Source organism: Delphinapterus leucas, chromosome 13 (assembly GCF_059928025.1).
Source record: "Delphinapterus leucas isolate spDelLeu-1000000601 "Yukka" chromosome 13, BTC_Dleu_Yukka2, whole genome shotgun sequence".
Lineage (NCBI taxonomy): Eukaryota > Metazoa > Chordata > Mammalia > Artiodactyla > Monodontidae > Delphinapterus > Delphinapterus leucas.
The window spans coordinates 10,698,128-10,725,968 of NC_143141.1; the positions used below are offsets into that span (position 1 = coordinate 10,698,128).

The following is a 27,841-nucleotide window of genomic DNA, read 5'->3' on the forward strand; positions in this document are numbered from 1 at the left end:
TCCCTTCCACATAATAATTTATTTCATTTCAAAATGGCATCAGGTCCACGCAGTTAAGGGGCTGAGTCCTGACTCAATGTTAGAGATTGAGGCCAAGCAGCTGGAACCCCAGCACAGGGACAGAAACGCCAGATGGCACAGCCTACTTTTGAAAAACATTTACTTGGGAATCCAGCACCTCGATTGTACACTTCTCTGTGCCTTTTCTTTGAGAATGGCCCTGAAGTGCAAATGCATTTGCATGTCCTGGCCCCTGGGAGCCCTTCACTGCAGGAGGCTGGCTGGGTGGTTCCAGGCCCCTCCCAGCTGGACCACTCAGGGATGCATGGGAAACAGTAGGAACCCTGGGATGGGTCCTTTCCGGCCTCATCGATGTCCCACGTGTGACAGGAGCCCAGAGGAGAATCCTGGCATGTAACGTCCTGCCGGCTTCCTTGATGGTCTTTTCTGAGGGACAGGGTGACTCCCAGTCCTTAGGGGGTGGGGTCTGGAGGCCTGACCCAGGCGTCCTGCAGCCCTGCAGTTCTCTGAGCAGAGCGGCCTGACTTACAGTTACAGAGAAGCGGGTTACACCCTTCCCTCCCTGACCCCTCCTCCCCTCCCCCAGGTCTTGCTGTGTAAAAATTTTCTAGAACCAATCGCTTATTTCCCCCACAAATCTACCCTCAAAGCTGATTTTACACAGATTTCCCTTGGCTCCCAAAGCTGGGGAGGAAAGGGGAGGGCATGTGAATGGGGGTCGGGCAGCGTGGGAGGGGGCAGTGGGTTTGGACCACTGCTGAGAAGCAGAGACAGGACCACGGGACAGGAACAAGGTCTGTGGGTCTTCAGATCTGAAAGCGTTGACAGCACCATTTCGATTTTAAGAAAATTATGAAGGTTCCCATAGACCTGCTGTGGGGAATCTCGTTGCTGAGGCAGAATCCCCAAACAGGCCTGATGATGGTAGACCTGGAATTTTCAGTAGTGAGGGCTTTCAGATGTTAGTTTTCTAGAAGAGCGAGGTTCATTGTCAGATAATTCCAAGAGACAGTTACTTTCCCAGGCAAAACAAAACAAAACAAAACAAAACAACAAAGCCCTCCTCCCAGCTTTTTCATATTCATCACAATGAATTAAAATGTCCGAACAGATCTGCCCAGCATGCGATTTCATCACTCGTTCTGAAAAGATGGTCTGTTGATCCAGTGATGTCATCGTTGAGCTTCTGTTTATCATGTGGATGGCCCATGTTGAAAACCTCTTTGGGGAGCTGATACTCCAGGCTTTAAAAGAGCATTTCCCATGTCGGCCCAGCTCCCTGCTTCTTCAGTAGTAATAGATGCTGAAGGCGTGGAGGATGTAGAGCAGGGAGGTGATAAAGGCAAATAACTGGAAGAGTCCGGGGAGTTACTTCCTTAGGGATGCCTGCTCCCAACCCACAGAGGCCCTTAGCTGCTGGGAGGCCCTTGTTCTGACCCTGCCTCATCCCCTCCCTGCCCCAGCCCTGCCTGGCTTAAGGGCGGCAACCACTGGCCAGCCTCTCCATCCTCCTTGAAACGCTCCATCCCCATGTTCCACTGTGACTGTGCAGCGTCCCTCTCATCTGCAGACGTGTGCTCCTCTACCTGGCCATAAAGTGGGTCCATCTCCATCCCTGCCCTGGACACTTTCCCCCTCTTCTCTCTCTCTCTGTGTCTCTCTCTCTTGCTGTCTGGTTCTGGGCACTCTCCCCCCACCCACCTTCAGCCACTGTCTGTGCTCTGATGACAAGTTTCACTCACTGGTCCAGAAATCAACTCTGTGCACCCACCTCTCAGCCCCTCAGAGCCTCAGAGGCCCCACGACCTCTCTGTGGTCCAAACTGAACTCCTGGGATTTCCTCACAAGCTCAGTCGGCCCCAGGACCCTCATCTCATCCAGCTACCCAAGCCACAAACCTGTGATCCCTCCCACCCCTCCCTCCCCAGGGGTCCCTCCCCAACCCGCCACGTCCAAAGCCATCCCCAGAGTCGCCCAACTGCACTGCCTGAAGATGTCCTGGCCCAGCAGACGACTCCAGCCTCACTTCAACCCCTGTCCAATCACACTCTGTTCCATTCATTCATTCATCCAACAAATGTCTTGTAAGCACCTGTTGTGCTTCAAGAGCAACTGTGGCAATAATGCTGCACAAAATCCAGAAATTCCTGTCCTCCTAGAGCTTACATTTCAGTGGCAGAAGCGGAAAATAAGCAAGATAAACCAGTAGAGTGGTACGGAAGGTGGGGCTAAGCGCGCAGGAGAAAACAAAGCAGGAAGGGGACAGGGAGGGGAACGGCCTCACCCAGAAGGAGATGGAGCTGCAGTGCTTGCCCTGGGGCCAAGGCCAAGGCGAGAGCAGGTCCAGGGGCAGCAAGGAGACTGATGTGGCTGGAACAGCAGAGCAAGGGCGAGCAGCCGGGCTGCGGGGTGCAGAGTGGTGCTGGGCCAGGAACGGGAGGAAGCAGACAGGCCGGAAAGGCAGCCAAAGTCCCCTGAGGCCGCCCTCGTGGGTCACCTCATCCTTCTTACAGTGGGGTCAGCACCCTGCGCCACACCCCTTCCTCCTGCTGCCTGATCCCTGTGGGAGTCCCCGACTGACACAGGACCTTTCCGGTCACAGCGACAGGTGGGGGTGGACTGGGACCCAGCCTGGGTATTAGACCTTCCTGGGAAGGTGTAAGGAAGGTTAGGCGGCTCCAGAGGTGAAATTCCCCAGCTGTGAGCCAGCTGCCACGTGAGGGCGCCATCCCACCGAGAGAGGAAGGAAGCTGCCTCGCGGGGACTGGAAAGGCCGGGCCCTGCTGGCCTAGAGTCTCCGGTCCCAGTGGACCTAAAGTCCAGGGGTCCTGCTCGTCCCATGACTCGCCTGGACCACCTTGCCTCGGATTCCATCAGCCAATATGTTACCCTGTGCATGTCTGTCATTGAAATAAAAGGACACGGGAACTTGAGCCATGCTGAGGAATTCCGGCTCCGTTCCAGCAGCCATGGGAGTCACTGAGGAATTTTCAATAAGAGATGTGTGTTTTGGAAAAGCATATTCTGAGGGTAGCGTAGTGGATGTAAGGGGGCAAGAAAACCAGAGACGAGAGATGACACCTGAACTTGGCCTTGGTACCCTGCGAGCTTGGGCACACCTGATTGCGTGCGCATGCGTGTGCGTGCACACACAGACACACACACACAGACACACAGACACACACACACACACACCCCTCCTCCTATCCTGCAAGGCTTCTTCTGCCTGAGGGCTCAGGAACATCTGTTCTGCGGGAGACAGAATTAAGCCTCATGCATTTCCCTCCATGGTGGCAGCTGTCATGTCCTTGTCCAGCACTCACCGAGGCTGCAGTGTTTATGTAGTAGTTTTTCAGGTCCCAGATCTCAGACACGATCGTGGCGTGTACTTGTAAGACGGCGGCACTCATGTACAGGATGCCAGTGGTCCCGTGGTACAGGCTGTCCTGGAAAGATGGAGCAGAGGCCATGGCCACAGTCACGCGGACACGCGAGCAGGTAACTCTTTCCTCTTTGACTACGTAGCTAGGAAGAGGGGGCAAAAGAGACTAGCTTGCTCACGAAACTCCTGCTTTTTTCTTTTGCAGTGTTTCTAATGAAATTTCTATGTGGTGAACAATAGTGGATTAATATACTGCAATAATAATACCAGTATGAACATCCATTTATTGAGTGCTTCCTCCCAGCCAAGCTCTAGGCTAAGCTTTTTCCCCATTTATCTCATTTAACCTCGTCAACTATGAGGTCGGTACTATTTATCGTTAGTGCCATTCTGAGGAAAGAGAAGTTCAAGGTTAAAGTCAGTGAATAAAAGCTGAGCCAGGATTTGAGCCCAGGCCACGTTAACACAAAGCCTGTGCTCCTAACCATTAGTGTTATGAAGACCTGCTGTGTGCTGGGCGCTGTCCTAACAATATACACATGCGTCATTTCATCCTCACAGCTAATTTCATAAGGCTGCTACTATTAACATCTCCACTTTACAGATGAGAAAACTGAGGCTTAGCTGACACATGGCAGAGTCAGGCTAATCTGACTCTAGATTTCAGTTTTTGAACCTCTATGCGAAACTCTCAGCAGAGTTTTCAGTACCACTAGGATGTCATAGTTATCAATTCTGGGAGAAATGTCATAACAGGTAAATCGGCATTTTGCAGCCCCTAAAGAATATTCATCAGTAGATGAAAGAAAGCATTAAGAGAAAAAGTTGTTGGGGTAAAGTTGTCACAGAGGGACCACCAGTCACTGTGTGTGATGTGACCTGAAGCCACGTATGAAGCGTTCTTGCCAGAAAGGTTTAACCCATCTTCAGTTTAGCCTATAGATGCTAACTTCCAGCTTACAGAAAATTCAGGGACTAGACGAGCAAATCAAATCACACCAGGAAGAAGCAAACAAACCCAAAATGTGGGACCTTCTACAGGACACCTGACCACCCAGTTTCTTCAGCAAGTCCCCGTCAGGGAGAATCATTCTAGATTAAAGGTACCCAAGAACCATCACTACCAAGTGCAAGTGGGCGTGGTGAGGACCCCGACTCAAACAGGCTAACTGCAAAAAGACGTTTCAGTTACAATGGGGGAAACCTGAATGTGACCTGCGTCTTTGATGATACCGAGGAATTATTGTTAACTTTATGTAAGTGTGATAATATAAGAAAATTTGTGTATTTTTTGGAGGTATACTGACGTGTCTGGAATGGAATGACATGATGTTTGGGGTTTGCTTTAAAATTCTTCAGGGGGAAAAATAAAGGCTAGGTGAAGCAAGTGTGATAAAATCTTGAAAATTCTGGAATCTGGGTTATGGTTACATGAGGGTCCATAAAATAATCCTCCCTACTTTTTGTATATGTTTTGACTTGTTCAATATAGAAAAAATTTCAGTGGTTATCGAGATGATGGGATGAAAAAAATTTAACAACATAATATTAAACGAAAGACTCTACATCCAAGATTATTGGTTCAGTGCGATTTATACATTTTGCATAAAATTTGCCGGGAATATGGAAGAATGAATTGTGATAGGTGATTGTGGTAGGGTCTTGAGATTGGGGTGAGTCTTTTTCTATAGCCTTTCCTCCAATGCTGCTCCAATGATTTTACCATAAATTAAATCTAGAGGGAAAACGCTTCCAGATGCGCTTGCTGCAGGAGCAGACAGGCCATGGATATTCCCTAATGAGGGAGGCAATAGGGGGAATACAGTGAAGGATGGACTCTGGCAGAGGAAAGCTTTCATTCCGACCTAATAGTAAACACATTCAAACAAAAAGTCGGGGTTCCCTAGGGCAGGGGTCCCCAGCCCCTGTTAGGAACCGGGCCTCACAGCAGGAGGTGAGGGGCGGGGGGAGTGAGCAAAGATTCATCCGCCGCTCCCCATTGCTCCCCACAGCTCCCCATCTCTCCCATTACCGCCTGAACCATTGCTCGAATCACCGCCTGAAGCACCTGCCCACCCCCACCCCGGTCCGTGGAAAAATTGACTTCCATAAAACCGGTCCCTGGTGCCAAAAAGGTTGGGGACCGCTGCCCTAGGGGCCCAGGCCAGGAAAGGTCTCTGGTTCTCCTTCCCGCCCAGAGGGCCTGTTGTCCTCACCACACCCAGGACATTGGCCTGGGAGGAGCCTGAGGGCCTGGGTCGCTCTCACTTGTTCTTACCAGGATTTTCCAGGACTCGAATCTTTTGTAAAATCCCAACACATAAGACAAGAGGAACATCAGGGAGATGAGGAATGAGGTGAGCGAGACGTACATCACCCATCCTTGTAGCATTGGGTTTGCTACCTGGGTGGCGGCCACCAGGATCCAGACCCAGCCCCCAAATATCTGTAAGAGAAAACCACAGAAGAAGGGGCTTTATTGGCTGGTGCGGGGCACGTTTCCCTTTGCAGGTCACCTCCCTCCTCCTCTGGCTCTGGTTAAACGCTCTTCAGGTGAAGTTAGGTGGGATTCAAGAGGGAAAAGGGGAAGGAAGGCTGGCCCCTGAGTCAGAGTAAATTTTGTTAGGAAATACACCTGGTTAACACAGGAGTTTCCAATGGAAGGACTTGGCTAAATTTGGGCTGTGGATGTGTCTTCTTGGCCCAAACAGTGTTGGCATATAGAGTTTTTGAAACATTTCTTCATAAGTTGCCAACATTTAAAACGGGATATTTCACACGAAAAATTCAGATTTCAGACATTTTCTTGAGAAATCCATAGTTCTGGCCACAGTGAACCCATTTCCCAGGCCAGAGTAGCCTGAAACCAGTTGTGACTGGCTCTTTAAAAAGGACCTGGAGTTCTCAGTGGATCACATCCCCAACCTTCCCAATCCCTATGCCATTGTGTGGCACATTCCCGGTTGCTCACTTGCACTGTGGAATAGTATTCTCCTTCTGGCTCCCTTCATCCACTGACAGTGTCTGTCTGGCCCTGTGGATATTTGGTTTGGAGCCTCCTGTGTATAGTATCTGACGCCCTGGAGTCAGTTAGCAGTTGGGCAATACAGTTCCATTTAAATCACCTCTCAACTCTGTCTAGCCACTTATTATCCCTTTGGCGGAAAAGCCAAAACTTTTTCCTGTTGCCTTGGGTTCTGCATTTGTTTGCTTTGGGGCTGGGCTTGCAGCCATGTTGGTGAGCCCAGGGAGGAACTAAATGTCCACCAGACAGCACATTCAGTTAGAAACCTGGAGGACAAGGGTTTACATGCACATGAGCACCAAGGAGTTTTGTTCTTGGTTTGTCTCCTCTCCTTCCTGGCCCTCCTTAGAATGTCCTGGCAAGTCTCCTGGGCTCCCCCTTGTTACATCTGTGCTTTTAAGCACCACATGGGCTGGCGATCCCAGGAACCCAGTGCAGGGCATCTGTCTCTCTGCAGCCTTCAGCCCTGCATGCCCGCTTGATGTCTCTACTTGGACATCTCTCTGCACTTGTATGACCCCTCAGAGCAAGTGCCTCATTACAATTTGCACCCTAGGCACCCCACTTGCCTCCCCCCACTCCTGGCCCTCCCCCTCAAGCTTTTCAAGTCTAACAGGTACAAAATCTGAACTCATTGCCATTCCCCAATTCCTTCAAAACCCTCATCAGCACCTCCTGAGAATGATCCTTCTGAGGAAGAGAGTTATGGGATTGGGAACGAGTGTACAGTGGCCTCCAAAGATAATGATAATGTTCTATTTCTTTCACTTCATAGAAGGCACATGGGAGTATATCTTTTATTAAGTAATACAATAATTCTGAAAAAGAAGAATTTGTTGGACTCTGAGATCACTGGGGATTCGGAGTGATGGGAAACAGGGAGCCAAGGATGTCTCTTGGGTTTGTGGTTTGGAGGATTCACACTACTAGATTTAAAAAAATTTTTCTCTAAAGTTACAGCACTCAAAATAGTTGTCAGTGCAGGTGACTCACATTTCTGTCCATCTCAGGAGAAAGCTCATCCCCTTCCCTAGTTCTATTGCCTTTTCACACAAATTTTATTTAAAATTTTTTTTACTTAAAACAATTTTTTTATTTTACTTTTTGGCTGTGTTGGGTCTTCTTTGCTGCTCACGGGCTTTTCTCTAGTTGTGGCGAGTGGGGGCTACTCTTCGTTGCGGTGCGCGGGCTTCTCTTTGCCGTGGCTTCTCTTGTGGCGGAACATGAGCTCTAGGTATGCGGGCTTCATTAGTTGTGGCACGTGGGCTCAGTAGTTGTGGCTTGCGCGCTTAGTTGCTCCACGGCAAGTGGGATCTTCCTGGACCAGGGTTAGAAGCTGTGTCCCCTGCATTGGCAGGTGGATTCTTAACCACTGCACCACCAGGGAAGTCGCTCACATAAATTTTAGAATCAGGTTGTCAATATCTACAATATGTATCTGATGATTTCGATTGTGTTAAATCTATAGATCAATTTGGGGAGACTTGAAATCTTTACTATGATGAGTCTTCCAGTCCATGAACATGGTATGCCTCTCCAATGATTAAGATGTTCTTTGACTTCTTTTATCAACGTTTTGTAGTTTTTAGCATACAGATACTGTACACATTTTCTTATAGTTACACGTAAGTATTTTATTTTGGGCGAGCTATTGTAAATAGTGTTGTTTTTTAAAATTTCCATTTCCCAGTTTTTCCTTGCTAGCAGATAGAAATATGATTGACTTTTTGTTTGTCAATATTGTATCCTGCAACTTGCTAAACTCACGTATTACTTTAAGGAGGGTTTTGGTTTTTGAGGGGGAGGATGTTATTTGGTAGGTTCCTTGGGATTTTCTATGTGTCTCAGTAGATTTTAATCTTTATGATTACTAATAATATTGATTCTATTTTCATATGTTTCATGTATTTCTTCTTCTGTGCAATTTTTTATTGTTGTTTTTTAATTGGTTACATATTTCTTACAGGTGTGTCTTTTTTTAATTGATTCATAGGAATTCTTCCTAATAGTGTGGATCTCATTAACTGTTATAAATATGGCAGATATATTCTGCCAGCATATGTCTCTCACATTTTTTTCTGTTTTGTTATACTTGTTCATTTGTTTTATTTTTTAGATTCCACATATAAATGAAATCATACAGTATTTGTCTTTCTCTGCCTTATTTCACTAAGGATAATACCCTCCAGGCCCACCCATGTTGTCACAAATGACAATATTTTATGGCTGAGTAATATTCCATTGTGTGTATATACCACATCTTCTTTATCCATTCATCCGTTGATGGACACTCAGGTTGCTTCCATATCTTGGCTGCTATAAATAGCACTGCTACAAACACTGAGGTGCATATATCTTCTTGATTAGTGTTTTTGCTTTCTTTGGATAAACACCCAGGGGTGGAATTGCTGGATCATATAGTAGTTCTATTTTTAATTATTTGAAGAACCTCCATATTGTTTTCCATAGTGGCTGCACCAAGTTATGTCTCACATTTTATGATGTCTTTTGGTGAACTGAGTTCTTGATTTTAAAGTAATTGAATATGTTAATCTTTTCTTTTATAGACTGTGCTTTTTCGGTCAAGTTTAAGATTGCCTTAAGAAATGAAGATATTCTTGCATCTCTGATATTCTTCTGGGATCACTTTCTTTCTTCCTGCAATACAATTGTTAGTAGCTTCTTTAGGAAAGGTCAGATGGCAGCAGTCAGTTTGTCAGAAAACTGTCCTTATTTCCCCCCGACAATTATTTCCTTAGAAGGTATTTTCTCACGGTGTTCTACATCTTTCCATAGTATTCCATTTTGCTCCAGCTTCATTGCTGCTGTGGAATCTGTCTTAGGTATATGGATGCTTTTAGAGTCTTCCTGCTGTCTCTGGTGTTCTGCAGTTTGTGCAATAATGGTACAGGGCGTTGAGGTGTTGCGTATCTTTTCATTAATTTTGCTTGGTATTTATTTTATATTCAATATCTGATGATTCCATTGTCTTTGTCTTGGTAGCCTGATTCTCTAGTTTGTGGCTTCTGTTAACTTTCATTCCTGTTCACTTTTTCCCTCCCATGTTTATTGAAGTTTGATTGTGATCACGACTGTGGGTGTAGCTCAGTTCTGAATGATGCTCTTGGAGAATTTCTGGATAAACAACTCCACTTACTTTTGTCCAGCTCGGCTGAAAGATATGCAGCTTTCAGGTCCTGCTTTTCTGGGACTAGAGTTCTCATCTTACAAATAAACAATAAGGTTCCCACTGCCATTGTCCTGGAGAGGAAAAGTACGTTTGAATTTATGGAGAATTCTCAGGTTCTTCTGAAGAGAAAGGCACCAGGAGGAGAAGCCAGAATAGACCAGAGAGTTGACAACAAGTCACAGCTTCCTAGGCTCTTGTAGGGCTGGGCAACACCCCCGGAAGCCTGGCCGCCTCTGAAAGCACCAGCTCTGGGAGCACATCTCCCCAGACCTCAACAAACAATCTCCGAGTGAATTTTGGAAGTCCTAGGCTGGGCCTGGGACTGCCAGTGAGTGAGCCAGGGCTGCCCTGTCCTGAGGAGGATGAGAGCCGCTGTCCCCAGGCTCTTGCCTGTTGATCCCAGTGACCGGGGAGCTGATGCTTCAGGGAGGTGCCAGGGCTTGGCTTGTGGGTACCTGCCAAGCACCTTCCCCACCAAGCCATGGGAAGTGCATAAAGATGCTGGCCCACCGCCAGTACCCGAACAATGCCGGCTATTAGCGGGAATAGCATTCGGGAGTCAGTGACTGCACAAGAACCTGTAAAATTTTAGTCTCACTTGAGACCTCCGAGGACAGAGAACGGTCTGTGCCATTCACCGCTGTATTCCTAGTTCCCAGCACAGGGCCTGGAACAAAGAAGGTGGGAAGGGTATCAAAGAGCATTCTTTCAACTGACTCAGTGATAAGCCCACCACCGCCTCACATTCACTAGGGGCTTTACAGTTTATAAAATGCACTCACTCAGACGGCCTCGTTTCTGTACAGCAATTCTCACTCCCTTGGGCTTTTCTAAGACCAGACAGCTGCCACTTGACACCTGCCGCCACTTACTGGCAGCTCACCTGTGCCAGGCCCCGGGGAACGGGCTAATGTGCCTCAGCCCCAGCCAGCCTGTCAGTGCTGGCAAAGGGGTCCCCGCCCAGCTCCTGCCATCAGAGGCCACCCTGGGCAGACACTGCTGCATGCACGCAGTCTACATGTCCCCACTTCATTCTCACCACAGTCTGTGAGGTGCTGCTGCCCTGGAGGGGACTGAAGTCTGAGGCCACGCAGGGCACAGGGTAGGGCACCTGTGCTGTCTTGCCTCACAATCAGATTTCACACCCTAAAGGTAGGGCCTCTGAGCATTTGGGAATCTACTCAAATTGCACGGCAATCTTCTTGGCGTAAAGGTTGCATAATCCATAACCAACATTACAAAGAGGAATGTTATTTACTTTTTATTTCCACACCCTCTACCTTCTGAACAGTTGAAGGGACCAGGGCCAAGGACAAACTCCAGGTGAACTGAAACCCAGTGGAGTTTGTTATCCTGTTTCTGTCTCAAGCAGCCTAGGTTGGATTCGTTACAAGGAAGGCAATTTCGAGTATGTGTCTTGACTTTTTTTTTTTAACTTATATTTAGCTTTCCAAATTTTCTTTGGCAACCTAAACTGCTGTCTCCTTTTAATCCTCATTTTATATTTCTCAAGAGCAGGAGATATTTTTAGATGTTTGGGGCTGGCCTTCAACTCGGAAGAATATTTTATTAGAGGCAGACATTTTGAGCAAGTGTATTTCAAATACAATTCTGGCAAATTCTTAAGCCTGTTCCTTAAGAACAAACACAGATTACTCATCTACGCATTTTCTTTTTTTTTTTTTTTTTTTTTTGCGGTACGCGGGCCTCTCACTGTTGTGGCCTCTCCCGTTGCGAAGCACAGGCTCCGGACACGCAGGCTCAGCGGCCATGGCTCACGGGCCCAGCCGCTCCACGGCACGTGGGATCTTCCCGGACCGGGGCACGAACCCGCGTCCCCTGCATCGGCAGGCGGACTCTCAACCACTGCGCCACCAGGGAAGCCCCATCTATGCATTTTCTAAAGGCTGAACCTAAACTGGAAAGGATCACTTAAGGGAGGATAGAGCTTAACAAGAAGTTTATTAATTACTCATTCTTCTCTAGAACATGGAGAATAGCTCCCTCACGTTTAGAGAGCTAGTTAAAGAACTAGAGGATGAGAACTGGGGTAACAGCACCCAGATGGGAGCGATAGCTGATTCCATGTCTAGGGTGAGAAGCTGGGCATGATACCTCATCACAGCAGATAGCAAAGGCTTCTGGGGTTAGGTCAGAAGGATTCAGAAGGCTCCTGCTGACCAAAGATGGGACAATTTGACCCCTAAATAAATATAATAACTACTATGGGATTGGACTATATCAACCAAGTCGCAAGTCATGAGTTGAAAATGATACTCTTTAAAAAGCCCTACTTTGGTCACTTTTGGAGGATGCTTATTATTTTGGAAGGCAGCTATGTTCACCACTATACCGCCAATAATTATTATTTTGAAAAATGCTTAACAAAGGAAAAGAATTAAGCCAAAAATATGGCATAAGGGTAAGGAGCTTTTAAAATACCTAGATTCCTGAGTCTTAACCCTCAGAGCAGCACCCTGAGTCTTGCTACTCCTGGAACCATCCGGGGACTTTGAGGAAGCCCCAAGGTCTGGATCCTGCCCCAGAGATTCTGATGGAACTGGTGAGGGAGGCTGCGCTGTTAAAAGATCCCCAGGTGATGCAGCCAGGACTGAGAACCCCCAAAGCCCCTCTCTGCTTCCAGGCTCATCCACTTCAGTTCATGAGACAGGAAGCATCAATGTTCCTGGATTCGAATCCTACCTCTGCCTATTGGGCAGGTTATTTAACTCATCCATGCGTCCATGTCCTGGTCCATCAAACAGAGGAGGTGGGGATGGCTTCTCTCTCCTGGTTTCTGTGAAAATTAGATGAATTTCTCTGGGACAGGGTGAGTGTTGAGTAACCATTTGTGGCCATGTTATTAGCTATAGTGAGATTGGAGGGAATCTTCCCTGAGAAAGACCCAGAAGTGGAAAACTCCAAGGCCAGCCTTCCTGAGGGATGGGAAGTTCACTTCTGTCAGAGCTGGAAGACTAACCAGTGGGGTGAGTGAGAGCATTTAGTGGGCACAGACCCTTTTACGGAGTTGATGAGAGCTTTGGTCACCTAGAAAAATGTACCGATGTATGTGCACGATTTTTGTCTACAAATCTTGGGACTCACAGACCCTCAAAGCCCACCTGCAGCCCCCAGGTTGAAGTCAATTGCCATTGCCATCGCCAGGTTAAATAACGGTGCTGTCAGCCAATCCACTATTTTGACAATATTGATCAAGACATTAAATGCAGATATGGTTTGACCCAGTAATTTCACTTTTTGGAATTTGGCCTCTAAATAATGCACATGCACAAAATGATGAATGTATAAGGTTGTTTATTAAAGCCTTGCTGCAGAAATAGAGACACAGATGTAGAGAACAAACGTATGGACACCAAGGGGGGAAAGTGATGTCAGGGGTGGTGGTGGTGGGATGAATTGGGAGATTGGGATTGGCATATGTATACACTAATATGTGTAAAACAGATAACTAATAAGAACCTGCTGTATAAAAAATAAATAAATAAGATAAAATTTAAAAATTCAACCCCCCTCCCCCCAAAAAAGCCTCGCTGGCTACAGAAAGGTAAAGAAACATCCCAAATGTTCATTCAGACGGGGCTAGTGAAAACAATTATGTCTGCACAATGGAATGTTCAGCAGCCTTCATAAAGAATGAAAACTCTGTATCCCGAAATGCAACAAGCTCTAAGAACTGCACAAGGCAGAGAGCAGCGTGCCCAGTATGCTATGATTTATATAGAAAAAGAAGAAAATGTATGTGTGTGCGCTTGTGTATTATGTGCATTTGTTTGTAGATGCACAGAATGTTTCTGGAATGAGACTCCATAAACCAATCAGTGCCCTGGCCTCCTGGGAGGAAAATTTCTTGGCTCAGGGACAGGGTTGGGAAGGTTTAAACTAATCCAAATCACCAACATATACACTGAAAAAGAAAGAAGAAAGACGCTGTGCTGGATGATGGATGCTCGTTTCAAAAGTCAAAAGATTTTGTAGCAACATGGATGGACCTAGAGATTGTCATACTGAGTGAAGTAGGTCAGAGAAAGACAAATACCATATGATACCGCTTATATGTGGAATCTAAAAAATTGGTACAAATGAAGTTATTTACAAAACAGAAATAGAGTCACAGATGTAGAAAACAAACTTATGGTTAGCAGGGGTGAAAGGGAGGAGAGGGATAAACTGGGAGATTGGGAGTGACATATACACACTATTATATATAAAATAGATAACTAATAAGGACAGCACAGGGAACTCTACTCAATACTCAGTAATGACCTATATGGGAAAAGAATCTAAAAAAATTTTAAAGAAGAGTGTATATAGGTATATGTATAACTGATTCACTTTGCTGTACACCTGAAACTAACACAATATTGTAAATCAACTATACTCCAATAAAAATTTTTAAAAGAAGATTTTGAATGGGAGAGACAAAAAGAGAATTGCCTTTCCTTTGGGGAGAATTGCCTTTTCTTTGATCTGTACACCTGGACAGAGCAGCAGAGAGCTGAGGGGCCTCCGAAGGGCCCATGCAGGGGCTGGGCTGCCACAGGGCAGTGAACTTCACACCCTGAGAGCTTCTGAAGACAGAGCTGCCCTAGGGATGACCCCATGTGAGGGGGGAAGGAGGAGCCAGAAGACACCTGGCTCAGGTCTGTACCTGGGCTCCTGGCTGCACCTGGCAGGTGTGGTCCAGGTGGGGCAGACCAGGTGCTGAGACCCGGGAAGAGATGCTGGCGATACTACAGGTGATACTACAGGTGGCAGGTTTTTCTGCATAGCTGGGCGGTATTTCAGCCTGGCTGGTCCATTCACCACCAGCACTGCATTCCTTTTCTTACCACTTGCCTTAATATCTTCATGAAGCGTTCACGGCCCCTCCTTCCCTTTCCTGGTACTCGGGTGAACGCAGACTGTACCACGAAGCCTCAGAAACTGCAGGCTGGGAGGAAAAGGCCTGACTCAAGACGGGGAGGCCCAGGAGGTCAGCAGTGCCAAGTGCACTGGGGGCTCTCACCCATTCTGATGACCTGGGAGGAACGGGCTCCGTGAAGGACAAGTTCTGGCCTTGTCCACGGTGGGAACCAGAACTCCCTGAGGGCTCCCTCTGATGCTGAGGTGTCTCGAGATGACGAAAATGATTGTCCCTCACATTCAGGTGTCCATGGCCCATGTTGTGTGAGTCCAGGGTCTTTTGGCCATTGCTTACCCCCCTCCCCTTTAAAAAAAACTGTGGTAAAATACACTGAACAAAATTTACCATTTAAACCATTTTTAAGTGTACAGTTCAGTGGTATTAAGTGCATTCATGTCGTTGTGTAACCATCTCCACCGTCCATCCATCTCCAGAATACTTTTCATCTGGCAAAGCTGACACCCTGCACCCATTCAACAATAACTTACTACTTCCCCCCTCCCCCAGCCCCTGGCAACCATCCTTCTTTCGTCCCTATAAATGTGACTCCTCTAAGTACCTCATATGTGTGGAATCACAGAGTATTTGTTCTTTTGTGTCTGACTTATTTCACTCAGCGTATCGTCCTCAAGTTTCATCCCTGTTGTCAGAATTTCCTTCCTTTTTAAGGCTGAATAATATTCCATTATACCATGTACCTATTTTGTTATCCATTCATCCATCGATGGACACGTGGGCTGCTTCCACCTTTTGGTTCTTGTGAGTAGTGCTACTGTGAACATGAACGTACAACTACCCGTTTGATGCACCTCCTTTAAACGGGAAAAATAAGAGGAGATGCATCCAGGGGCTGCACTTTGGACCCCATCGGGCAGTTCTGGTGCAAATGCCCGAGAGACACAGCTCCTTTGAACACAGCACCCTCTATTTGTGCCACTGTGGCCAGAGCACGCGTCCCTCGGGAGTTTGGTACCGTCCACTCAAAATGCCTTAACTCCAGGGCGATTTTAATGGCTTAAACGGCATGCCAGGAATTAGATCTGTTATTATTTTTCAACCCTAATATTTTAAATTGATTGTAAAAATAATGTTAACAGCAAAGGAATTTTTTAGTTTGTTTCTTCCCAGGCCTAGTGCCGGTGTATACATATTCTTTATAAAGTTGTAAATCACAGTGAATATACATTTTGTATTCAACTTTTCATATTTTTCTATTTTGCTAGGTGGCTCAAGGTAGTTCTGTAAAGTTGCCCTCAGCACTGGCAAATTTCGTTGTGAATCGTGAAGCATTGCTCCTGGGAAAATACAGAGCTAGGTTCCTGTGAGATTGTGGTCACAATATTTTCATCAACTGATCAACACATAACTTTGTTTTATGTGTGTTTCTGTTTAAAGACACCTTATTTTAATATATACTGTTGATCCATTAACATTGAGCTCTCAGCCAACAGCTCTATAAGTATAAGCTTATCTAACACGTATTTTCTACACAAGGCAAATCACTGCCTTGTCAAACTCAGGAACACTAGAAATAAGCTCAGCAGAGGACTTGGGGCTATTTTAAACAGCAAAATCACCAACCAAAAGCACAAAAATATGCATGACATGGCACTAAACAGACCTGGGAAAGGACCTTGTTTACAGTATGAGCTGTAAGAAGGCAGCTATCAACCTCAGGTTTGCCGTGTGTGTCTCAAATTTGCGACTTAAATGTTTTTCCACTCTGCAGGTGTCCTCAACTGACAGTGACAACGCTACAAGTATTGATTTGGGGGTTACACATACATTTTAGTAAGTGAATTTGCAAATGCAGGATCCGTGAGTAATGAGGCCTGACTATACTTTCAATGCCACCATTACATTCCATCAAGTTGATAAAACTTCATCTACTCAATGAGGCCCCAGGGCAAGGAGGTTGGATGTTTCTAGCTTTTCCCTGTTATAGATGATGCCACAGTAAATAACACTGCAGAGATAGCTGTCTTTTTAAAATTCTTTCTGTGGAGTAAATTGCCCAACTGGGCGTACTGGTGGGTGGCGTGGGGAGAGAGAGGATGTAGTGGGTGACTTTCCAACATGCGTTAGGTTCAATGCATCCCTTGGCTGGGACACATATGTGACCACCCTGGCCAGTGAGATGCAAGCCTTCTGGGGACTCCTGGGAAGGGCTACTTCCTGCCTCAGTGATGAGACAGTTCCACTCTTACTCTGGCCATGGCTGTGTCTGGTATTAGGCCTGGAGCGATGATGAAAAAGAGGAGAGAGAGAAGGAAAGATGGATCCACAGCTGCACTGTCAAAGAACCAGCCCAGGCAGAGCCTGCCTAACTTCGGGCTTCCCAGGACATGAGATTGTCTACTTCCCTTCTGCTGGAGCCGGTCTGAGCCAGCGACAGCTCTTGTCATAGCCCTGCTGAGGACGTGGGATGCGAGTCTGCACACATCACCCACACCTCTCACCCCCTCACTGGCTCCCCGTGACCCCCAGGCCACACTCGGCCACCACCCAGCAGGCTCTGCCTGTGCCAGTCTCCCTGAGGCCGCTGCAGTGACTCCAGCATGGGGCCTTCCAAATGCGGGCTGAGATCTGTTAGTGGGTGTTGAAGTCCATCTAGTCACCACCAGCATTAAGAGGTTAAGTAGACTAGCAGCAACGTGGATGGACCTAGAGATTATCATACTAAGTGAAGGAAGTCAGACAGAGAAAGACAAACACCATATGATGTCACTTATATGTGGAATCTCAAAAATGATACAAATGAACTTACTACAAAACAGAAGCAGACTCACAGACATAGAAAGCAAACCTATGGTTACTAAGGGGGAAAAGGGGGGAGGGATAAATTAGTAGGAGTTTGGGATTAACAGATACAACCTACTATATGTAAAATAGATAAAAAACAAGGACCTATTGTCTAGCACAGGAAACTATATTCAATACTTGTAATGACCTACAATGGAAAAGAATCTGAAAAAAAATATATACGTATAACTGAATCACTTCGCTGTATACCCGAGGCTAACACAACGTTGTAAATCAACTATACTTCAATAAAAAGTAGCTTGTTTTGAAAAAAAAGTTAAGTAGACTAGAAGAAAAAATACAGTGCATTGTCCATAGACAGGGAAATACTGTTTCCTGAATCTTTTGTTTCCGTTACACACACACACACACACACACACACGAAGTTGCCATGAAAATACATTTCTTCAGTGCATCACGGTCAGCTGTGGAAACCCCAGCTCTAGCTGCCTCTGTCCCTCTCCACAGTCCCTCCCTGCACTGTGCCAGCGGGCGGACACTCAAAGCCCTGGCAGCCGCTGGCTGCGGCCGGAGCCCCATCCTGCGTCCTGGGGGGCCACGCTGAGGCCTGTGTGGGAAGCGTGAGCCATTGACAGGGACGGAGAGGGGACGGCGGGTTGTCAGACACGCGGGGGAGTCCTGGAACGTCCCCTATCTGCGGTGATGGCACTTAGCATAAAGGCACAGGCGGCCTCCACAGCTCGGGGGGTGGGGCCCAGCCTCTTCCAGGCCGCACCCCGCCCCTCCGTGGGGTCAGGCACCCCTCAGCAGTCCTCCCCCGGCTGCAGGCCTCCCTGTGGGCAGCGCAGGGCCCCCAGTGCCCACGTGGGTCCTCTTTAGCACCCACGAGGCCACTCCCATCTCCACATCTGGGGCCCCCAGGCTGTGAGGATCTCTGGGCTGGCAGGTCACCTCCTCTGACCCGGGAGGAAACCGGTTCTGAGAGGCGGAGCGACTTCCCCGTGGGGGCGTGGCCGGCCCGGCCTGCCATCCCGGACCCCCAGGCCACCCAGGCCACTGCCAATGCGTGGAAGCGCTACGCTCCATAATTCAACCCAGGACCCTTCCATACACCAGCCGCTCCGTCCTGACTCCCCGAGTGAGAATTTTCTCTCTGTGGCTTTAAGGTGAGCAGGAAGTTGCTGGCCCAGGCCCCTTGGCCTCCGCGCGAGGACCCCTGTTTTATTCGGTCCACCCCAGGAACAATGGTGCGGGCCAGCGCTCCGCCCCCGGCAGAAGAAGTCATATCCGCACCCCTGGTACCCACAAGGGCTCGCAAGACTGGGCTGGCCGCGCGCCAGGAAATCAGCCCCTGCCCTGGGGTGTGAGCCTGGGAGGGGCAGGATGCCGCTGGGAGGGGCTGGTGAGTCAGCGGCCAGGCCACCTCTGCCTTCCTCCCCCCGCCCCCCCATCGGCTTCCTCCCCCCGACATCGGCTTCCTCCCCCAGGACCGCGCCCGCCCATTCAGACACCCACCCCCACTGGACCCGCTTCTCATGGAGTCAGCAGTCCAGGTTTACGATGTAACATAAACTAAGATGATAAAAACCTTCTTATTACTCTAAAGTCTAAAGGGCTTAAAAAAACAAACAAAAACCTAAGCATTTTAGGGGCAAATTTGTTTCCTTTTTAAAAAAAATTTGAGCACCTTAAAAAAGTTAGAAAGTACAGAAAAGATATAAAGAAGCAGGATAAATACATCCCGCTCCCCCCAGTGGTCCCCATTTCCCAGGCCTCCCCCCTGGTCTCTCCCTCCTTGGCTCCCACTATGTTTATTAACCTTGGCTCCCTTCACACGTCCCCAGGAAGTCCCCAGATGAGCCCTGGAATTGGGCTCAGGGGAGGGCCCCACCTTCTCCTTCCCTCAGGAACCGCAGACATCCTGTGACTCGTGGCCATGTTCCTGCCCTTCACCAGGCACCGAGGACCCACTCACTCTAGTTCCAGTTGACTTGCTCAGCTTGCCCTTCCCCTGCTTGTCTAAGACCAGACCCTCGAGGGCAGGGACCAGACCAATTGTCACCTCCTCCAGGAAGCCTCTCCTGACTACTCCTCCCCAGTCCCTGAGCTCCTGGATGCAGGACTCTGACCTGCGGTCTTTGCGTCGCCGATGTGGGGCACGGAGCCTGGCATGAAGCAGGTGTGCAGCACGTGCTATTGATCCACTCAAGAGGCAGGTGGCAGCTTGCTGGACTCTCCCCTCTTGGCAGCGCAGTCTCATCTTCCTGGGCCTGATTCCCACACAGGTGGCAGTACCTGACGCCTTCTGGGCCAGCCACTGGCCCAGCCACGGACTGGCATTTATGCCAGGAGCCGGGACCACACGGGGACAAACACCCATCTGTTTCATCCTCACGCATTTCCTACTCCATCACCTCCTGGGCCCTAGAAATTCTCTAGGTCGGGAGCATCTCCCCTGGGAGAGCAGCTGGGCTTCCCTGGAAAGATTTTCCAACCCCCTTCCTCCTCCCTCGGCATGTAGGAAGGACTGGGCAAGAACGTGCTGTCGGAGAGGACGGTGTTCAAATAAACACACACACTCCCACTCCCACCCACCATCACGTGGGCAGAGAGAGGGGCCAGGTGTCAGGGGGTGGAAACTGAAGCAGTAAGCAGTGAGCAGTGCAGGCGCGGAGAAGCAAAGCTCAGAGAATCCCCCCGAGGGAAGGGGCCGGGGGGCGACGTATTTGAAATAGGTCAAAGGACTCTGGAGCCCCAAACCCGTGATGTCTGGCCCCCGCTGGGTGGGGAGTCCATGGAGGCCAGGCTCTGGGGCCTACCTGGTACCTTCTGGGTTCAACCTGAGGCTGGAGGTTGGGGGCAACTGTGGGACATGGGCACCGGCCGACTCTGCTACAACAGGGCTGGGCTGAGATGGGGAAGGTCTGACCAGGTGGCGACAGCTGAGGGGCAGGCTGGCTGGCAGGTAGGGAAGGAAGCTGGCTGGGGAGAGGGGAGAGGGGTCAAGTCCAGGGAACCGGCCGTGGGGCTCCTCCACCCCGCCCTACTCTGGCCTGCTTCCCTACTCCGTCACTTGCCTGCCTGGACGAGACTCTAGCAGCCTCTCCTGCCTCCCACGGGGAAAGTTCCCCAGGTGGAGAGCCCTTGGAAGGGCGCTGGCAGAGGTGGAGCCTTCTTATCAGTGAGACTTCTTATCTGGGGCTCCCTCGGCCCAGCGGGACTCAGCCTGCTGGGCCCCTCCCTGGTTCCCTCTGCCCGGGGGCCCTGGTTACTCCCTTCAGGGCACCTGCCGGTTAAGAAAAGTCCTCCTGGCTGCTGACCTTCCAGCAGCAGCCTTGGTGGCCTGTCTTGTCTGAACTGAGAAAGGCCACCAGCTCAGGGAAGGTTGCTTATGGTTTGGCTGAATGGTCGGGGGAAGCACAGGACCAGACGTCCAGACACAGGCAGAGGGGAGTGTGCAGACGTGGGGATGTGGGCTGTTAGTTAGTTCTGAGGGTCTCAGCTCAAGCCCATCCTGCCGTGGTCTGCTCCGCCACGCGGCTGGGGCCCTGCAAGCCACGTTTCCCGGTTCCCTTTGAAGCTGGATTCTTGCTAAGTTCTGGCACTGGGAGAACTTGGAGGGGACAGGAAAAGGAGACTTTCCCAGGTCCTGTCACCGTCACGCCAGCAACAGTTGGCTCCAACCCCAAGGTCCCTGTGCCCCTCCTCTGGGGCAACCACTGCCTCACTGCAGCCCCACCGCACCCCCGCCAAAGCTGGGCTTCCTCTAGAGGCTGGAGGATGCACGGTGTCTGCTTTATGTACTCATCACCCTTTGGTGCTTCAGCACCTCCTTGCTGCTCCTTCAGCCTTGCAACAACCGCAGGAACAATTGCCTATGTCGAATGCCCTCTGTGGGCACAACGCCCCGCGTGTTCCGCTCCCTCCTGCGTTGAAAGACACCACTTACTGGTCTCCTTGGCTAGTCTCCATCTGCCCCCATTAAGCATCAAACTCCCTGAGATGGGGCCATGTCTGTCTTCTTCCTCGTTATATTCCTGTGGTAGGCACAGGGTAGGGGCTCAATAAATATTTGTTGAGTGAATACATGGGATTTAAGTGGGGCCGACTTCTTTCCTTACAGCTTGATTTTATATATTTGTTAACTTCTCAGACCTAGGAAGTCTTAGTCTGAACAAGCAAATATCTAATCCCTAATCCAAACTCTTTAAGAATGCCAAGCCCTCACCCCGAGGGAGCATGTCCTGACAACTTCTCTAGCTGCAGGAGCCTTTGACAAGTGAGGCTGTGCACCCCTGCTTTTTACCGTTTCCTATCTTGCGATGCTCTTCAATGTTCATGCATCACTCCTTTAAGACAGGGTCCAGGATTTACCATATCCCTCTTATTATTACCTTTTTATTCTTGTATCCCCCTGAAAGCAAAGCATGGGGCTAGAGCAATAGTAGAATCTCAGTAAATATTTCTTGGTTTACAACTGGGATTTGCTCACAAGAGACCCACGCTTTCTAGTAAGAGGTCCAGACGACCACCAACAATAACATAGCATGGGCTCACATTTCTAGAACAGTTGTTACTGAAACCCCAGAGCGGTCTTAGGAGATCTTTGCTGCTGCTGCCCCATTGTTGAGGCTCAGAGTGGTCAAGTAACCTGCCCAGGGTCTCACAGCCATTAGGCGGCAGAGCCAGGCTTACCCCTCCCAACTGACTCTATTTTACTGAACCTGAACAGCACAGGGGGAGGGGCGGGGGGCCTCCGAGGGTAAGGGCTGGGCCTGGGGCCAGGAAGCCAAAACGGGTCCAGGCAACTGGGGAGGTTGACATCCGACTCCTGTCCACACGGCGCCTCCCGTTCTTCTCAGGATACTTGCTCTTCCCAGCTGCCCACTTTAATTTACCTTCCCTTTGCCCCGTCCTCCCGCCCTGTCGCAGCTTTCCTGGGGCCTCCTTGGGCATCACTGCGTTGGGTTGGGTCTCAGTGGTGCCCTGGCCATGAAGGCTGTTGGCCCCTGGTCCTGCAGGGGCTGGGCAAGGTCAGGGGCGTGGCTGGGGACCAGGTGTGGAATGAAGGGAAAGACAGACGCCACAAAGATGAAGTAAAGCTGGGGCAAATTGAGTTTACTTTTACTGCTTCTCAGAAGTATGGAGAATTGAAAAGGGAGCAGAGGGAAACAAGAGAAAGGATTTTTCCTTTTGGAAAACTCAACTTCTAAAGAAGTGTTATAACAAAGGGGTGGTACCTGCCCTAAACGAGGCCCAAGATGAGCCCTAATTCCCTCTCTCAGCCCCGCACAGTTGACTGACGGTTCTGGGACTCAGTAAGCTCTCAAACAGGCTTTTACATATAAACAGAGTAGAAAAAGAAACAGGCTGAAATGAAGGGGAAGCTGGGGATCTGGATAAGATGTAAAGGTGAGCTTCCCCAGCGGGAAGGTTCTGGAATGAGCTTCTAGGGTGGTCAGAGTATTTCCTTCTGACCACTGTGTGGGGGCAAATTAAAAAGCTGAAAGCATCAAACACCAGAGTGTCCACATTGACTCTCCTTTCAACTGGCTGACTCTCTAGAAACCTTCTTAGCTGTTTCTTTGTCATTAGTCAAGTATCTAATTAATAAGTTAACTAGTGAAAAGGTTGAAAGTTAAAAGACTTCCTTGGACTCTTATTTACAGAGCTGCCCCTCAGCTGTCGTCACCAGGGCCAGCTGTGTGTCCACCTTTCATCTTGTAAAAACTCACAGCGGGCAGGTAATGGTCACGTGATCCCTGCCCCAGGCCGGCCACCCACACGCTGTTTGCTCTGAAGAGCCCGGCAGTGGGGCTGTGAGTCACCTGGTCCCCAGCCCGCGGGGCACTGGTACCAGCAGGCTCCCACACTCACTGAGGAAAGGAGGGAATAAACAATGTCTGCTCACTGAATGAAGGAGAAAATAAACGACATCTGTTCTCACCTTAAAATGCACTGATTCAAAGGCTCCTCACGCTTGGAGCTTACGTTTTGAAATTAACATTGTTTTCAGATGAGAAATCTGAATTCAACTGTAAACCAAACAAAATACAAACTTTAATGTTAAAATCTCCAAAGTCTTATCCGTTGCCGGTGGGAATGTAAAATGGCCCAGCCGCTCTGGAAAACAGTTTGTCTGTTTCTTAATAAGAGTGGAGCAGACACTTTATTATACATACAACCCAGCAATCACACTCACTCTGGCATTTCCCCAGAGACGTGAAAATTACATCCACCCAATAACCTATATGAGAAAAGAATCTAAAAAAGAATGAATAAATGTATATGCCATAACTACTGAAGCCGGCGCGCCTAGAGCCCATGCTCCACAACAAGAGAAGCCACCACAATGAGAAGCCCATGCGCCTCAACGAAGAGTAGCCCCCGCTCACCGCAACCAGAGAAAGCCCGCGTGCAGCAGCAAAGACCCAACGCAGCCAAAAATAAAAATAAATTTATAGAAAAAAGAATTATAGGGATGGAATTAATAGTCTCCAGGGGTGAGAGAGAGAGTGAAGGAAGACAAGATGGGGTGACTATAAAACAGAAGGAGGAGGGGAGATCTTCATGATGATGGAACGGTTCTGTGTCTTGGTGGTAGGGGTTACGTAAATCTACACGTGTGAGAAAATGGCATGGCAGTAGAGACATAGCTTAAGAATGTCGGCTCCCTGGTGTCATATTGTAAGAGAGAGTTATTACAAAAGGTGTGACTAACAGGAAGAGGCTGGGGGAAGGGTGTGGGAGGCCTCTCGGAACTATCTTTGCAACTCCCTATCAATCTATAACTATGACAAAGGTTTGAAAATGTGCATTTTAATGGTAAAAACTCTAAAATAAAGCCACTTAGGCAAAGATCGTTAACAGCAGGCTGTGGGGAGCAGAGCTGGTAGGGAACACGCAGAGCCCCTGGTGTCTGGGCCATCCTAGTCTGTCATCATCGTTGATACAAAAGAGCTGGAGGCTGTTGGCAGCGGGGGGCTGGCGTGAGGCCTCAGGGGAGCCCTCTGCTCTCCCTGTGTTTTGGGGCCCTCGTTTTATAAGAAGACCCTCTCTGTCTTAGGAAACAGTGGCTGGAGGAAGCTGTGCCTGCAGTCACCCCTGATGTACACCCTGGCCGCCCCCATCATGGACCACGTCTGAATCCAGGTTATAGATTTTGCTTTCTCTGCCCCTTTTTGCTGGCCTGAGCTCCCAGTTTGAGAATCTACTCTCTGGACTCATGGCCTTAGAAAAGCATACGCCTGTCCCTGATGCCTTAGGCCCCCCAGACTGAGAATCTGGGACCCCCCAAGACCTGGGGCTCTGTGGTCAGCCCCATGGGTGGCAGCAGGCAGCATACCCAGGCGGCCGGGGACAGAGGGGCTTCTGCTAGGCTTATCCTGCACTCTTCTCTCCAGCCCAGCACATGTCCTGCTCATGGGGATCAGAATCAACCAGCAGGGAGTTCCCCGGTGGTCCAGTGGTCAGGACTCTGCGCTTCCACTTAAGGGGGCACAGGTTCGATCCCTGGTTGGGGAACTAAGATCCCGCAGGCCGCGCAACGCGGTTAAAAAAAAAAAAAAAGAATTACCCACCAACTGGACATTCTCCCGTCCTCTCCCATTTACCTTCCCATCCGCACCCCAGATATGATGCACACTTGGTCCTATATTCCATGCTAGGAACGCTCATTTAAGGAGAAAGCAGGTGCAGAAGAGCATGTACCGAATAAACCCATTAAATATATACTCATATGTGTATAAATACGAATATATGCATATACATGGATTATAATTCTTTCTGTATTTTCTAAGTGTTCAGCAATGAACAAGGGTTACTTACGAATTAAAACTGAAGTTGTAATGAGGAAACATCCGACAAGGCCAAATGGAAGGACATTGTACAAAATAACTGATCGGTATTTTCAAAAGTCTCAAGACAAAGACGGAGGGAATCGGCCCAGATCAAAGTAGATGAAGGAGTTACGGCCACCAAATGACATGCAGAATTCTGAACTGGATCCTGGACCAGGAAAAGGACATTTGTGGGGAATTCGGCACAGTCTGAACGAGGTTCTTTAGAACAGTGGATAGCAGGGATCAGTGTTAATTCCCTGATTTTGACAGTTGTACTATGTAAGATGTGGCCCTTAAGGGATCAGTGTTAATTCCCTGATTTTGACAGTTGTGCTATGTAAGATGTGGCCCTTAAGGGATCAGTGTTAATTCCCTGATTTTGACAGTTGTGCTATGTAAGATGTGGCCCTTAAGGGATCAGTGTTAATTCCCTGATTTTGACAGTTGTGCTATGTAAGATGTGGCCCTTAAGGGATCAGTGTTAATTCCCTGATTTTGACAGTTGTGCCATGTAAGATGTGGCCCTTAAGGGATCAGTGTTAATTCCCTGATTTTGACAGTTGTGCCATGTAAGATGTGGCCCTTAAGGGATCAGTGTTAATTCCCTGATTTTGACAGTTGTGCTATGTAAGATGTGGCCCTTAAGGGAAGCTGAGTAGAGAGTATATGGGAACACTGTTCTGCTGTTACTAGCGTTGCTATAAATCTAAAACGATTTCAAAAGAAAAAGAAATGAACGATATGGAACCAGTGACATCATCCCACCCCCTGAGATCCTCAAGGCCCCAGAGCCCAGCATAACAAAGCACTTTTCTTCCCCGCCGGGGAATTCCAGTGCAGGAGCCCAGCGTCCTGGGGCTGCGGGCACCAGATGGCCCTTCTCACGACCACCGGTACCTTCCTGACTCCTGAAGCCCCATCCCTCCAGCCTACTGCCTGCCAGCCTCTCCTGGGGTCCAGGCCTTTCCCTCTCCTGCCCCCCAGCCTGGAAATCCAGCCTGTCCTTTGAGGTCCAACTGCAAAGTCGCCTCCTCAGTGACAGGCCCGGACCCCTCTCCGAGGTGACAAGGTCGGATGGCCTCTCCTTGCTGGTGTCACAGCGCAGGACCTTCGCCCCCTCAAGCACCGTCTGACTGTAGCGAGGAAGTGCTTGCGGGCCTCTGTCCAGCAGACAGGGAACCTGGGAGGGCATGGGTCCTGTCGCCGGTGGCTGGTGTGACCGACATAGAGCATGTGCTCCATAAAAAGGGGAGGAGTCGACCCCAACCCTGGCCATTCTTGTGGCTGTTCCGAGGCGAGGGGCACACCTGGTCCAGAGAACTCACAGGAGCGCTGAGATGCCATCAGTCTGGCGGGATGCCCTGACTTGTATCCCACTAGGGGCCAGGCCTGGCAGAAACCTGCTTCTTGGGTGGGGATTCAGCTGGAGCCACCCAAACGTCGGGCCCACCCTGGCTGGCTTCCCTTTCTTTCTTTCTTTTTTTTAAGGCAGTGCCACAGGGCATGCAGGATCTTAGTTCCCCAACCAGGGATCGAACCCGAGCCCCCTGCAGTGGAAGCGCGGAGTCCTAACCACTGGACCACCAGGGAACTCCCAGGCTTAGCTTTCTTGTTGCCATCAATGGGCTCCCTTTAGCGAGTTTGCCAAAAGATCACTCAATCAGGCCAGCCTTCCAGGCAGATGACAGGGTGACAGGGCCGTCAGTTCCAACTGGAAGTTGGAACCACTTTCTGTCTTTTTCTCCCTGCCCAGGGCCAGCACTGCCAAACTCAGAGTCGGTAAGAAAATATCACCCACAAACTAGATATTTCAGAAGGTGCTCGAAAACCAAAAGAAACTCCTCTGCCCTAAATTGTTCACCAGACTTGTGATCCCCGTCAGTGAAATGTACATGGTGACAGCCGGCTCGGAGTGGACTCAAATTCTGTTGAACACTCTGGACCCAGCAAGGATTGGGGCTCCACTTTAGCTGCAGGGACCCGGAGAGGAAAGCAGTGACAGGTCGTTGAGAGCACCCAGGGCATCTCACACAACTGTTCTATGGCAGATGTTATCATAAGCAACTTCCCACACAACTCCAAGTTCAAGGTTAGCTGACGTGACAATTAAGAAAATCTTGGAAGAGCTGCTCTCAGAAGGAAAGACAGAGTGCCCCCGTTGTGAACTTTAGAAAAGCACAAACAACAAGTAGTTGGAGAAAAGAAACCACATAACAAAAGTCCGTTCCCAACATCTTCCCGAGGACCCAGGATACTTTAGCAGTTCGCCCACACCTCCGATCACCAGGTCGCCTGCCCAGTTACCCTGGTGGGTTTCATTTGGGGAGCAGGTGACCCACCCATACTGCAGAAGCCCAGAGGTGCTCAGGGAAGGATTAGGGGACACCCACCCTGGAGCCCCATGGGGGAGACTGGAGGCCACGGAAGCTCTGGCCTTGGAGCCCCTTCCCCAGGGAGCTGCTTCCAGCTCCAGGCCGGCATCTCCCAGCCCCCACTTTATGCAGGTGGCCCCCACGGCCCCACTCACCAGCTCGGGCAAGAAGAAGGCGTAGGGGATGGTGAGGAACAGCGCAATCCCCGAGGGCACTTCGGGCTGGGTGTAGCTGGTGGGAGGTGGGTCGCGGGAGGCCATGCTCTCACCCACTGCCTGGCGCCCTGGCTCCACAGCCCGTGCCCGCAGCCCTTCAAATATCAC

The 27,841-nt window shown here is 49.3% G+C and overlaps 1 protein-coding gene across 3 annotated transcripts; it reads right to left on the reverse strand.

Annotated features, from left to right (window-relative positions):
• On the reverse strand, positions 1–27,841 carry MALL (mal, T cell differentiation protein like). 3 transcript variants are annotated; one of them, XM_089922776.1, is made up of 4 exons: positions 27,674–27,836; positions 5,682–5,849; positions 3,345–3,467; positions 1–1,371 (listed from the first exon to the last, which is right to left on the reverse strand). In XM_089922776.1, the coding sequence occupies exons 1-4, from the start codon at positions 27,776–27,778 to the stop codon at positions 1,309–1,311; spliced, it is 459 nt and encodes a 152-aa protein (XP_089778902.1). In that variant the 5' UTR covers positions 27,779–27,836; the 3' UTR covers positions 1–1,308. The 3 variants fall into 3 exon arrangements, with proteins under 3 accessions (XP_089778902.1, XP_089778901.1, XP_089778903.1); XM_089922775.1 differs by lacking the exon at positions 27,674–27,836 and adding an exon at positions 19,435–21,342; XM_089922777.1 differs by lacking the exon at positions 5,682–5,849 and having other exon boundaries at positions 27,674–27,841.

Bases quoted from the DNA above. Each gene is read 5' to 3' on its own strand.
- MALL (XM_089922775.1), bottom strand. From the start codon at position 19,704: ATGCGTGAGGATGAAACAGATGGGTGTTTGTCCCCGTGTGGTCCCGGC. The intron at 5,850-19,434 runs GTCAGAGTCCTG...TTTCTCTTACAG, and splicing joins CGGCGACGCAAAGACCGCAG to ATATTTGGGGGCTGGGTCTG. The intron at 1,372-3,344 runs GTGAGTGCTGGA...GGACTCTTCCAG, and splicing joins ACATAAACACTGCAGCCTCG to TTATTTGCCTTTATCACCTC.